This window comes from Cryptomeria japonica, chromosome 5 (genome assembly GCF_030272615.1).
Source record: "Cryptomeria japonica chromosome 5, Sugi_1.0, whole genome shotgun sequence".
Taxonomy (NCBI): Eukaryota; Viridiplantae; Streptophyta; class Pinopsida; order Cupressales; family Cupressaceae; genus Cryptomeria; species Cryptomeria japonica.
Genome location: NC_081409.1, coordinates 641,778,056 through 641,791,139, shown reverse-complemented (window position 1 = coordinate 641,791,139; position 13,084 = coordinate 641,778,056). Strand labels below are relative to the sequence as shown.

Here is a 13,084-nt window from a genome sequence, read left to right as displayed (position 1 = left end):
GTTACTTTGTTCATTGGTAGAGCCTATTTCCAGATTTACGGTACATAGGTAATGGATAATAGATTTATCATCTAGAAAAATTGGTATATCATGGATTTCAAGTTCATCCCAGTCGATGAGGTCAGGAAAGACAAGCGGTAAGGAATCGTTAGGTGGATCAAGTTTGGCTACTGTGAGTGTTAGGACAGAGTTTTCATCGTGATTGTCCTTGGTTTTAAAGAAGTCCAGGATTTCGTCGAGGTCTTCGATGGTATTATCTTCCGCATAGACTTGTTCATAATGTTTCTGTTCGCTTTCCTTGGCGTCATAGATATTCTGCGGTCCAAATTCAAGAGGTCTATCTTCTGTGTTATGTTCTTCTCGAGAAAAGGATATGGAATCAGTATCATCAGGGATATCTGTAGTAGCATTGGAGCAGGTACCCCATTCATATTCATTGGAATCAGTCTCAGAGGCATCATCCTAGATTCTATCAGTGCTGTAAACTGGTATGTTGTATGGTGAAAACAAATCTTTGATAATGGATACCATTTTGATAGTTTTTGTTGATTCTGTGTCAGATCCGTCTTCTATTTTCTATATTTGTTCATAGACTGTGCTTCCTCGGGGAGGAATAATGCTATCCGGAGATGATATTATTTGTTCTTGAGATATTGGTGTTTGAATATGAGCTACTGCTGCAGATATGGCCCTTTTGTGTTTTAGAAGCTTTTCCTGATGTAATTTCTGATCTTGACGTTCTCGTGCCTTGCGGATTGTTTCTGCTGATTCAAAGAGTGCTTCCTGCCAGGATTCTTCTTTGTACTTCGTCTTTACTTTCCATTGAGGTTTTGTAGTTAGGTGGGGTGGCCTTTTTAATAGGAAAGTGAGCTCACAACCCAATCCTGCTTTGTTTCCATTGGGCCGTGAAGGAAGATCTATAGGTTCAGTGACTCCTTCCTTGCGTTTCCCAATAGGTCCTTTACCGTCATATCCCATTTGCTGCATGATTAAGTATCCTTTTCTATATAGGTGTGTAGGTAGAACAATGTCCAGAGCAGCTGCTCTATTATCTTCTTTCTCAGCTTTGTATAACCAGCTAAGAACATCCTTGTCTTCTGATTCATGTGCTAGAGTGCCCAATTGGATGAAGGTACCATCAGATTTGGTGATGGGTTGAGTGACCAGATGTGTTGATGTAGTAGGCAATCCATGAGATCTAGGTGATGTTGGCAATTCGGCCAAACATAAGGGCTCCAAAGAGTATTCTCCCATACCTTGGTCTTTGATTTGCATTTTCTGTTTGAAGTCTCCAAATAAGGAGTTGGACTTTGTTGTTTGTAGATCTGATGTTAAAGATCGTTTTTTCTCTCTATTATGAGGAACCAAACTGTCTTGGGCTGCCCCCATTGCGTTGCAATGTTGAAATGGATTGTGATCAGCAGATATGGAAATTTCTTGTCCATCATAAGGAAATTTGACACATTGGTGATATGTAGAAGGTACTGCTTGCATTTCATGTATCCAGGGTCGCCCTAACAAAATATTGTAGGTAAGATCTATGTCTAAGACCTGACATATAGTATCTTTTTGCACTGGTCCCACTTGAATAGGTAATATCACAGTTCCTTTAGAGGACCTTTCCTCATCATCATATGCCTTTATAGTAATTTTTTTGCAGGGATCAATAGATTCTTCTGAGAAGCCTAATGCACGGATAAGCTTTAAAGTACATATATTAAGTCCGGCTCCTCCATCTATTAAGACTCTTTTTACTCAGTGTTTGCAAACAATGACTTCAATATGGAGAGGAGTGTTATGCGGATGGTTTAAGGAAGCATAGTCATGTTCTAAGAAGGTGAGGTTATGAGGTCCAGTCATATGGGCGACCATGGCTTGAAATCTGTCTGTATCTAGATTTTGAGGTACATTAGTTTCCAATAGTGCTTGTTCCAAGATGTCTTTGTGCTTCGGGGATAGTTTCAGCAATTCCAGTATAGATATCTGAGCTGGAGTTTTGCGTAGTTGGCTAACCAAGTCATATTGGATTTTTGGTGTGGTAGTTGTAGGTGACGTATGTCCTTTTAAGACATATTTATGAGTTCGAGTTGTTACATTGACAGATTCATGATCACGCTTATCTCAGATGGTAATGACATTTACTTGATGATCTTCAGCTGATATGTGATTTATGGTGTTGTTGTAGATATGGTTGACACGAGCTCCACGTGGATCGTTTGAGGTTAAAGCTCCCTCTTTGTTATAATTTGGAAGAGGATTTTTAAAGGCTCCATGATCACCATTTGTTTTGAGACCATCTACTGTTAAGTCACCTCGATCAATCATATCTTGCACCATGTGTTTTAACCTCATGCAATCGTTCGTTTGATGACCCTTGTTACGATGGTAATCACAATAGTGTGAATCATTCCACCAAGGTGGTTTGATTTGGGGTTCATAGTTGCTGATTGGAGGCAAAGAAAGAATCTTGTGTGCCAAAAGTTCTCTGAATGCTGATTTTAGTGATTGCCCCAGTGGTGTGAAGATACGCTTTTGGAAATTGTTTGTGTTGTTGCGTGAATTGTTGTTAGGTCCTGGATTCATGTTTTTGTTTTGAGTATCATTGGTGTTGTTTGTGTTGAGTTGTCCTTGATCGGTGTTTGGTGCATATGTGTTAGCATTTGGATTAGCATTTTTAGGATTTTTCGTATTTTGAGGATTTCCAGATAATGCAAGTACTGATTGCTTAGATTTGGGATCATGCGTTTCATTGTTGCCTTCGTTTTTGTTTCTAGTCCAAAATCGAGATTTGTCGAGGTTGGTGTTGTTCTGGTTATTGTAGTTTGATGAGTTTGTTCCTTCCCTGTAGAATCTGAGTGTTCCTTTTTTTACACATGCTTCTTCTACTTGAATGCCATTTTCAATCAATTTAGTGAAAGATGGTATGCATTGAAGTTTTAGCCTGTAACTCATTTCACCATTCAAGTTATCGATGAAGATTTCCATTTTCTCCTTTTCAGGAATATCTCGAGGATATCTGGACACTATACGTCGCCAGCGTTGCAAGAACATCATGAATGTTTCATTGTTCTTTTGTTTGGTGTTGCAAACATCTAGCATGGTTATGGCATGTTGGATGTTGTAGGAATATTGGGTTATGAATTTGTTAACCAATTCATCAAATGATCTGACAGGTGGTGTAATTTTGGATAACCATTCCATTGTTTGCCCTCCCAAGCTTCTTGGGAATAACCTCATCAAATAGGTGTCATCATGAGCAAATTCAAGACTCATTGTGCAAAATTCTCGAACATGATCTCGGGGATCACTTTTCCCATCATATTTATCAAATTTGGGAACATCTAAGTTTGGAGGAAAAGGTGCCATGTTCAATCTTCTATCAAATGGATAAGGACAGATTTTGTTTAAAGAATACCACACTGTTGTCCCTTGTTGCATATCCTGTATTTGTCTTTGCAACATTTGCATTTGTTGAGTAAGGGCAGCCAAAGGTATATTGTCTTGTCGAGGGAAAAGTTCTTCCCTTGTATTTGTTGTCAGCTGAAAAGGTGTGGTAAATGGTATATTTTGCTCTAGAGTTTCTAGTTCGGGTATACGCATTTCTGGTATGCGTTGTTCAGGAAAGTGTTGCTCAGGTATGTGTTGTTCAAAGTTACGAGTTTCTTCTTCTCTTTGTTGTTCTTGATATGCATATTGTCGAGATCCGATTTTAAAGATGTTTGTGTCTAAATCTTCGGAAAGTTTAATGCCTTTACTTGTGAGCATGAGCAGATATTTTTCTTTGTCATTTTCCATGAGCCTTTCGATAAGTTTTTGGAATGAGGGGTTTTCCTGACATTCCTGAAGAAGTGCTTCAAAAATTTCAGTTTCTTCTAAGTGTGGAACTTCAAAAGGATTTGACAATCTTCGATTCATACTAGACTCTGTGTGTGTCTCGCTTTGTTGGTTTCTTTGAGAGCGAGTAATAGGCATTTTAGTAGAAACTTTCTATGATAAAGGGAACAAAATCCTCTTCGATGTGTTTCTCGGAGGTGGGTGGTTCTGGTCGAGATGTGTTATAAGTGATACACTCGTTGAGCAAGAATGTTGGATTGATTTTTCCTCCATGGTTTATGATTTGGTTTAAAGCAGACTTTTGACAGTAGGCTCTTGTCTTCAAGGGTTCTTTGTCAAATTCGTTGGATTTGTTTTGGATATAACGTTTGACGTGATAAAGGAATACCCGATGAGATTTGAAGAGTTGACGATTGATGTATAAAACTTGTTTCTCTTGATGAACTTGAAAAAACTAGGTTGTTGTTTCTTCAACGTGATGTTACGATAAAGGTTCTTTCTTCTTAGAATATGGGGATTAGTCATGCATGAGTGATCAATGGTTTCCTTTGATTTGTGTGGATTTAGTTGATCTTGTTTGGAAAATTTCAAATCTTAATCTATCAAAGTGAAGGTTTAGATGCCCCTTCACGACAAAGCATGTCAAATGATATGGATAAAAGCCTCCCGATATGGAGACTGGGTTTGACAACTTGAAAATTTTAAACAAGTGTTTTTGAGATGAAATCCGTAAGATGGTAAAGGATTCTGTTGATACTGATGATGAAGTTTTCGGATTATGATAAGATAGACATGTTTTATCGTGCGATCAGTTTAGGATTTTTACAACGTTTGTTTTGACACAAATTTAGCTCAAGAAATAGTCTTAACGGTTTGTTTTCGCTACTCTGCTTTGATGAAAAATGATGTTTGATGGAAAAGGCTTCTGAAAATGTTTTTGAAATTTTTAAAATTCTTTACTGTTTTGCCCTCTGTTTTTATGTTTTCGATCACGCGCTAAAACAGAGACTATATGCGCTACAAAAATTACTCCATGCACTAAAACAATGACCACACGCGCTAGGCTGCCCCCAGACACGCGCTAAAGTTTTGACTGTTCAAAATTGTTTTCTTTGTTTTGGAAAAGCTATGCGCTAGCCTGGGCCTATAATGCGCTAACCTGTGAACCTAATGCACTAATGTTTAGCCTCCACGCGCTAAGCTGATGCTTCCACGCACTAGACTGTTTCTCTAATGCGCTAAATGTTTTCACACTGTTTTGCTTTGGGATAAAACGCTACTGTTTGGAACCAACGCGCTAAATTGATGGTTGGATGCGCTAACAGAAGTACCTCACGCGCTAAGAAGTTGCTCTTATGCGCTAGACTGCCCTGATTTTTCTTTTGGTTTGTTTTTTTGCAAATTTTGAATTTTTGTTGTGAATTTTTCAAGTTTGATGGATGATTTTCTAAAGTAGTAAATGCAGGCACGGCACAAAAATTACAACCATTTTGCCTAATCTAACAAAAAGTGTATGTTTTACGAGGATGTGTTTGAATACTCAATGTTTTAACAGGTTTGGATACGAATAATACACTTCAGAAAGACTCTTTATTCAAAGGTCATAAATAACATCATAGCCCACTAGTCTCGATACTCCGTCAGCTCAAACAACCATGTCACCCCCTAGAGGGCGCTCGTTTTTTTGCCTTTTGCCAGAAATTAACCCAAAGTGAATCGCTTCACAGTTGAGTAGTTATCTTGGGAGATATATGGTGAGTAATCTTGGGGGCGGATTCTTCCCCACCCTTGCACTATGATGTTATAAATGTTTGGTCACTGACTCGGTTCAAAGTTTCTAATTCTATGGTTCATAATCAAGCTTCCCGTTCGACCGTCAGTGATAAACTCCCTTAGGAGGCTTCCCAACCTTTAGAACAAAGGCTTTACGTATCTCAAGGATACTGGAGGAAGGCTAATCGCTGCGCGCAACCGTTGAAAAGGACTTTCGTCACTTTCCACATTTGATTATAGTGGTTTGGAATTCTTGGCGTCAAAGTCGCTCCCCACTTAGGTCGTTCCCTTCACACCGGCCATAAACGGCTTTAAGAGTTGATTTCAACTCCTCGGGAAGGCAGGCCTGCTAAAGGTTTTATGCTTGAAATACAAAAAGTTTTAAGAGTGGTCTGGATTTTTGATCACCTAGTTAAGGGGAGAGCATATACCTTCCACTTTCGAGACAAGACAATCAAGTTGTTCTTTTTAGCCTTCAAGACAATGATTTGCTAATCTCTACTTGGAGATGTTGCTCCAACAAGCATGATGTTTTTTTTAACCTTTCATAGCAAAGTGTGTATTTCTGAAACTTTTGTAAAACAAGCTTGGTCAACAAAGTAAATCGTGATGTTTGGTCAACAAATTTAAAGTCGATAGGGGAAAGTTTTCCCTCTTTGCTTTGCACAAAATAAAGATGAGATTCTTTTTCCTTTGCAAAATAAAATGGATCCTTTTAGACACCAAAGGAAGGTGAGGTTCGTTTTAAGCTTTGCAAAAAGTAAATTTGTTTGTTCTTTTTAGAGCTTCCAAAATGAAGTTTTTCTCCTATAAAAGCAAGAAAATTTTCGATAGTGATTCTTTTTATAGCCCAAAAGAAATAAGTGAGTTCAATTTTAAGAATAAAAGATGTTTAAAATTTTAAACTAACTTAACTAAGTTAGTGAAAATCTTAACTATTTAAATATTCGAAGATTACGCTCCTTTCTGCAACAAATTTGTTAGAATCCTGCAAGAAAATCAGAGAAAAAACGTTAGATGCTTTGGTGGACTTCCACGAGTCTAATTTTTAACTTTCGGTTACAATTTTTGCTTATGTCCGCGATGCGTTACAGAACAAACTGTACGCGCTAAAATATAACCTTGATGTGCTAAAATATGGTTTCAACGCGCTACACTGTTTTCTGGATGCGCTACTCTGTGTGCCGAAAGCGCTGCTCTATTTTTCTCCTGCGCCAAGACCTGTAGGAAAATTAGTGATTTGATGCGCTAAACAGTGAACCAGATGTGCTAGGTTGTTAACCAGATGCGCTAAACAGTCAATTTAACGCGCTAATTCATTTTTCCCGCGTGCCTGCAAAAGTGGTTAAATTTAAAAACCGATTTGATATATGGGGTTGGGCCCCATGGTGGGCGCCAGAAATGTATGCGGGAAAAACGAGTCGATAGAACTCAATATGTGAAAATATTCCAAAAAGACTTGTCCACACACACACATAGGACTTCATGGTGCAAGCTATGGAGTCATAAAGTATAACTCAGCTTCCCAAGGTGGGTCCCATGGTTCTCTATCTTACAATGTCCCTCAAACCAATATTTTTGCTCTCAGATCACTAAGCAAAATGGTTTAGGGATGGCAAATGCAAGAATGAGGGATGCTTTGATAGATTTTAGAATGAAATGCATCCTAAGCTATGCATGATCTTAGAAATGCAATAAACTAGATGATAAGATGACAAGGTTAGTATGAGTACTATCCTAACATGATATATTAGTCTATGATTGAGCTAAATGATAAAGAAAATATTCTAAACATGCATATTTAGACTAATTCCTGATTTAAAAGAGGCTAAAATGATGAGCATAAAAATGATATATGAAAGCTTGAATGTATTTGAGCATAAGTGTGATACTACAAATTTGGAGGATGATCTAAAATGGAGGAATGAGAGCTCTATTTATAGAAAAAACAGGGCAATGGATGGTCAGGATTGAAAGAGTTGATCAAGGGTTGAGTTTGAAAGTTGGGGATCCATGTTTGCAATTTGCACCAATGAAATGGTGACAAGTGTCAACATAGGGTTGGGTTGAGAGAAGGGGTTGGAGGCATTAAATGCTTGAGAAGACCTTATGGTTATCTAGAAGGTAAGGGTCAAGCTTAAGTTAGACTTACGCATTGGATTAAGAGTTAATCCAAGGATAAACTCTTGTGCAAATGATTAAGAGATAATCATGTTCAAAGCATTAAAGGCTTGATGAGACCCTTGGGTTGGAAGAAGGTTGAGTTAAAATAAATTCTTTAACCATGTAAGAGGGTTTGAGTTAACCATTAATGGTTATGAAGACTTTGGGGAATTAAGTGGTTGAAGGCTTGAAGCCTTTAATGGTTATCAAAGACTTTGAGGATTTGAGAAGTGACTTCCCCTTGCTTAGGGATGTGACAAAGTTTAAAAGATGGGTTAGGCTAATTTAGAAGCGATTAGAAGAGTCTAGAAGGGATTAGACAGGGGTTTAGGAAGGCAAGTGGGAGATGTAGGATTTTGCAAGTGGATGGAGGGATAATAGGATTTAATTGAAATAAAGTTAATTTAATTCAATTTGGTTGCAATTTGGGGAAATTAAATAAATTAGATTTATTCAATTTAGGATAACTATTTAATTAAATTTGATAGGGGGGATTTAATTGAATAAAATGATTTATTCATTAAATGGTATAGTGAATTTAATTTAAATAAATTGAGTAATTTACTTAATTAAATAGAGGAATGTGGGTAATTTAATTAAATTGGATTTAATTAAATAGAGAAATGAACATAAAATATTCATTTAGGAATATGGTCATTTTTATATGTCTACACCTACTACCTTGTAGGTGGAGAAAGCTAAGTAATAGGTGGTTGAGGTATCATGATCGCACTTAGTGGAAAAATGTATTGTCTCCTATACATGTTTAGTTTCTTTATTCTAGACCATCTTCTGATCAATTGTCATATAATTTGATAACTACAAAAAATAGACTATTATAATTAAATGAGAATTTAATATTTTAATAATATTATTAGTTGTGATTTAAAAATTATTAGTGTTGATAATGATAAAAATAATTTATTGAAATAGATCTTTATTTGAGCTAAAAAGTAACAAGTTATTTAATGTCATATTAGCACATAAACAAAGAATGATCTAATTCATAATTGTTCAATTCAATTTTTTTAAGAGATCTTTTCGAACACTTCAACAAAAATATATATTGATGTGACATGATGTTAAATATTGTGGACCAAAAGCTTAGATTTAATTAAGTAAATTGTCAAAATTTGTAATAAAAAATTGGTCCAATTCAAAATATTCATGTAGTTTTTGACAAAATGTGTAGTTAGCCAAATATGTTCGTAGAAGCTCCTAGAATGAGCGTGGTGATGTAAAACTTAATGTTGTGAATACTAAAATAATTCATGATCTAATGTAGCATGAGATGTGTTCCTTTGATATTGTAAGATTTAAAAATTTATTACAAACCATGAATAATGCAATTGAGAGTTATTTACCAAGTCTAGTAAGGTTTAGAAACCAGGTTATGCCTTTGCAATGACCAAATCTTATGAAAAGTAAATATTACATTGAAGGATCATAATATAACATATATTTCAAGTTACAAGGTGAAATATACAATTATGATGAAATCCATAAGGATATACGCTGATTGAAAGATTACAAACAAATCAAGTGAAAAATAAATTTAAAAAATTGGTTGATGAAGAATAATTTTACACCTATAGACACTCTTACATCATTTAGTGAACATATTTGCATTTTCAATTTGATCATTTTGTCAAAAAAAAGGATAACATAGAAATAATATTATACTCTATCAACATGAACCCAATAATTACTACAAAATGTAGATACCAAAATCTCACAATCATATAAAATAATTGATAACACTTAAATTTAAAAAATACACAATTTTATTTAAACACTCTGAAAACTAAATTAGAAACAATGATTTACTTATATTAAATGCAATATACTCTTACATTATCTATCTTATTTAATACACACCAAAATCCATGTAACTTTATTTAAAGAGAAAACAAAAAAGAACACCACCCAACTTAAGCTATACATCTTCTAAGCTCTATCCTTTAGGCACCTTTGGATAAAATGGCATATAACGAGAAGAAAAAGGAGATAAATACATATAAAAATCTAATCATCTTTAGAAGAACATCTAAATGAGACCTTTCCATTGGATGAAAAAGTTGGTCTTATCAACATTAGGTTATTTTGAAAAAAATTAGCACCTAGGGGAAGAACACCAATAGCCATTATAGTTCACTCCTTGTGCACCCAACCCCCCAAGTTACTAACTTTAAAGGAACTGAAAAAATGGTAACTAAAAGTCCATTAATAAATTTCACATGTACTAAAAGCGGCTCACTTTTTAGCCTTTTTGGACCAAAATTATGCATGACGACTAGGGCATTTTTCGATAAGTATTGACAATTAAAGTGCACAGTTATTGGGGCATCTTTAAGTAGGTATTGGGCAACAATTTGAAATGTCTAGTTTTTTACCTTTGCACGCATAATGGATCCCACAACATGCGTTGTTACTACCTAGAAGCCAAAACAATAGCTATAAGCAATTAAGTCATATACAAAGACAACCAGTTTTGTTTTGTTGAATTCCAATGTATTGTTTAAGATTTGTGGATGCACAAATTAGCTATAATGACTATTGATACACTTCCCTTACCCCATGTCCCCATGTGGCTGCTTATGAGCATTTTCTGCTTAAATTTAAGCAGCTAGAGTGTTCCCATGTAAAATTCTAATTAAGGGAAAAGGATAAATTGGAATTTTTCACTATTTTAGTGGAGCAACAACTCCTTAAAAAATGAAAATAAGCTTTGAAAAAAAGAAGGGGCTAGAAATAAGCAGTAGTTGCTTATTGAAAAAAAAAAACACATGACTTCATATTTTTTTGCTCTACTATTTACTTGCCTAAAATTTTGCTTATGAATTTTATTTGTAAAAAATATTATCAATAATTTCATTTACAAAATAATATAAGAAGATTGTATAAAAATAAGCAGCCGTTTGACTATCCATGGGGCCACCTGTTCTACAAGTTGCTCCTAAAAAAGTTGAGCAGCTGCTGCTAGTAAAAATAAACTAAGCAGCAGCAGGGGCACATGCCCTTAGAGAGAGTTGTTTAATGAGTTGTAATTTCACAATTATTTTGTTAAAAAATATGATTGTAATATGATAGGACATCTAGAAGACTGACAGTTCGCTTGGCTTACTTCGGTTATTGAAGACGCGTGAGCAAGCTAAGCGCGTTTGGTCGAGCCAGCTTGGGCGGAATTCTTGATACGTGTCATCATCCGACGCGTTAATAATTCCAGAAGGGTGGAAAATAATCAATTGAAGATTTACAGAGCCTAATGTTTTTACATCGCCGAAAACAATGTTTCCCGCACAGATGGGACGTGACGGCGGGGTAGACGTAGAGAGGGCCACCGTATAGTTCTAGAATCGAGATATTTATGCACTTCGTATCCTACTAGGAAACGGAAACCCCCAATTTGATTTCTGTCTATATATATGCTCCAACTTGTTTATCCTCACCACTAAACGAAGTCTTGTTTCTTTGATCCAATCTATTTGGAGTTTGGCTGAAAAATTGAATTTCCATCTACATTTACAGGCAAATTGTTATTCGAAGCTTTCTGTAACAGATTCATGGAGTACAGTTCATTAATTAAGGGTTTACAGGCGACCCCCCGCCTTATGAGCAAGTGTGCTTCTTCTGGAATTTCACGGCTCAAAATTGGACTGAGGCCAAAGCATTCGACAAGTATTAGGGCATTTCAATCTCAAAATGCTTCCTTTTCTTCTTCATCATCATCATCTTCATTGTATGATGTTCTCTGTGTCTCTCCCGACGTGAGTGCGAGTGATATAAAGAGCGCATATCGTCGGATGGCTCTTAAATACCATCCTGATGTTTGCCCTGCTGCAGAGAAGGAAAAGTGCAGCAGATTGTTTCTTCAAGTCCAGGAGGCTTACGAGACTCTGTCGGATCCTCTGCTCCGCCAGGATTACGATTGGAGACTGCAAAACATGTTCACAGTAGGCGAGTACGAAGACAGATTAGGGAGTGGCGAGGTGTGGGAAGCTCAACTGATGGAGTTAATTAGAAGGAGATCAGGAAACAACACTTCGTCATGGGGTAGCAGAATGAGAAGACGAAATCAACAGGGGGCTTATGCTTGCTGATTATTAAATCGTGATTATAGTGGGTTATCTGAGAGTTTCTTGTAAATTGGACTGTTAAAAGGGGCATTTGAGCGCCTTCTAGTTGTCTAAATATTATTAATTCTCTGTTAATTTCATCTGTTCTGTGATATTTAACTATCAATTTGGGGATAAAGAATGACAATTGAGACACTAAATTAGGACTTTCAAACAAAACTACAGTAAAATGGTTGTTAGCAGTTTCTTCCCCAAATTTGTGGTTGTCAAATTCACCAATTTCGAGTATGTCAAAATTCACCAATTTTTTTCATTTAATAACATAAAGCAATTGTCAGAAGGTTAATAACAACACGAGCTTCAAACATGGTATTTGTGTTTCTAATTTATAGGTAGAACAGAGGACCACGAATTTACATCAGATTCCTCCATAGAGTCAAATATAAGAGTTAAAAATTCCCTTGCGCAAAGGTAGAGTGCATAATTTTCATCATATTTTGGAAAATCTACATATATTATGGAATACATTTCTTAAAGGTGTGCTTCATTATCAATAGTCTATTTGTTCGTTGTCAATTAAACTAGAATGCGATTAGAGGGAAAAAAAACTAAAAATGGAGCTGAAATCCTACCAAGTGATTAACGGGCAACTGCTACTGGTGAAGAGAAGGAAGTTGGAACTCCCATAAATTTAGTTGCTCTTCTAATTTTAGAAAAGTCTAAATCTATTATCAAACAATCTTCTTATAGAAAAGTCTAGACCTATTATCAAACAATCTTCTTATATAACTATCTTCATCTAATTATGTGTTTTCTAAAGGAAATAATATTAATGTCATTATGTCTATTATTAAACATAATTAGAAAATAGTCTTTTTTGATAAATTGTAAGGAAATATTATGTGATTTTTTTGTGCTAATTGTTCAGTTTTTAAGAATTGTATGTGTTCAAAATGATTTATAAACATATTTTCATTTTCTTGACAAAATCTTGGCAAAAATCATTAATGAAGTTTTATGATTTTTTGAGGAAACTTTGAATGTTTTTTTTTTTTTGTAAACAAATAAAATATGTGAGATCTACTTTGTCGATGTTTCCAAAAAAATAGGGATGAGGAAAATTCATTGCTTGTGTGTGTGTTTTCTCTTTTGGTTGCTCCCTATATCTTCCCTATAAGCAATGTTGTGATATCAATCTTGTTAGTTGTGTAAGATTGATAAGTCAAGATAGATGAAAT

The 13,084-nt window shown here is 35.5% G+C and overlaps 1 protein-coding gene across 1 annotated transcript; it reads left to right on the top strand.

Moving 5' to 3' along the window:
* Window positions 1–11,573: 11,573 nt before the first annotated feature.
* Window positions 11,574–11,870, top strand: LOC131049780 (chaperone protein dnaJ 20, chloroplastic). The gene has a single exon (XM_057983850.2). The coding sequence runs from the start codon at window positions 11,574–11,576 to the stop codon at window positions 11,868–11,870; it is 297 nt and encodes a 98-aa protein (XP_057839833.2).
* The last annotated feature ends 1,214 nt before the right edge of the window (window positions 11,871–13,084 follow it).

Coding starts and splice junctions, on each gene's coding strand:
- LOC131049780 (XM_057983850.2), top strand. CDS start 11,574: ATGGCTCTTAAATACCATCCTGATGTTTGCCCTGCTGCAGAGAAGGAA.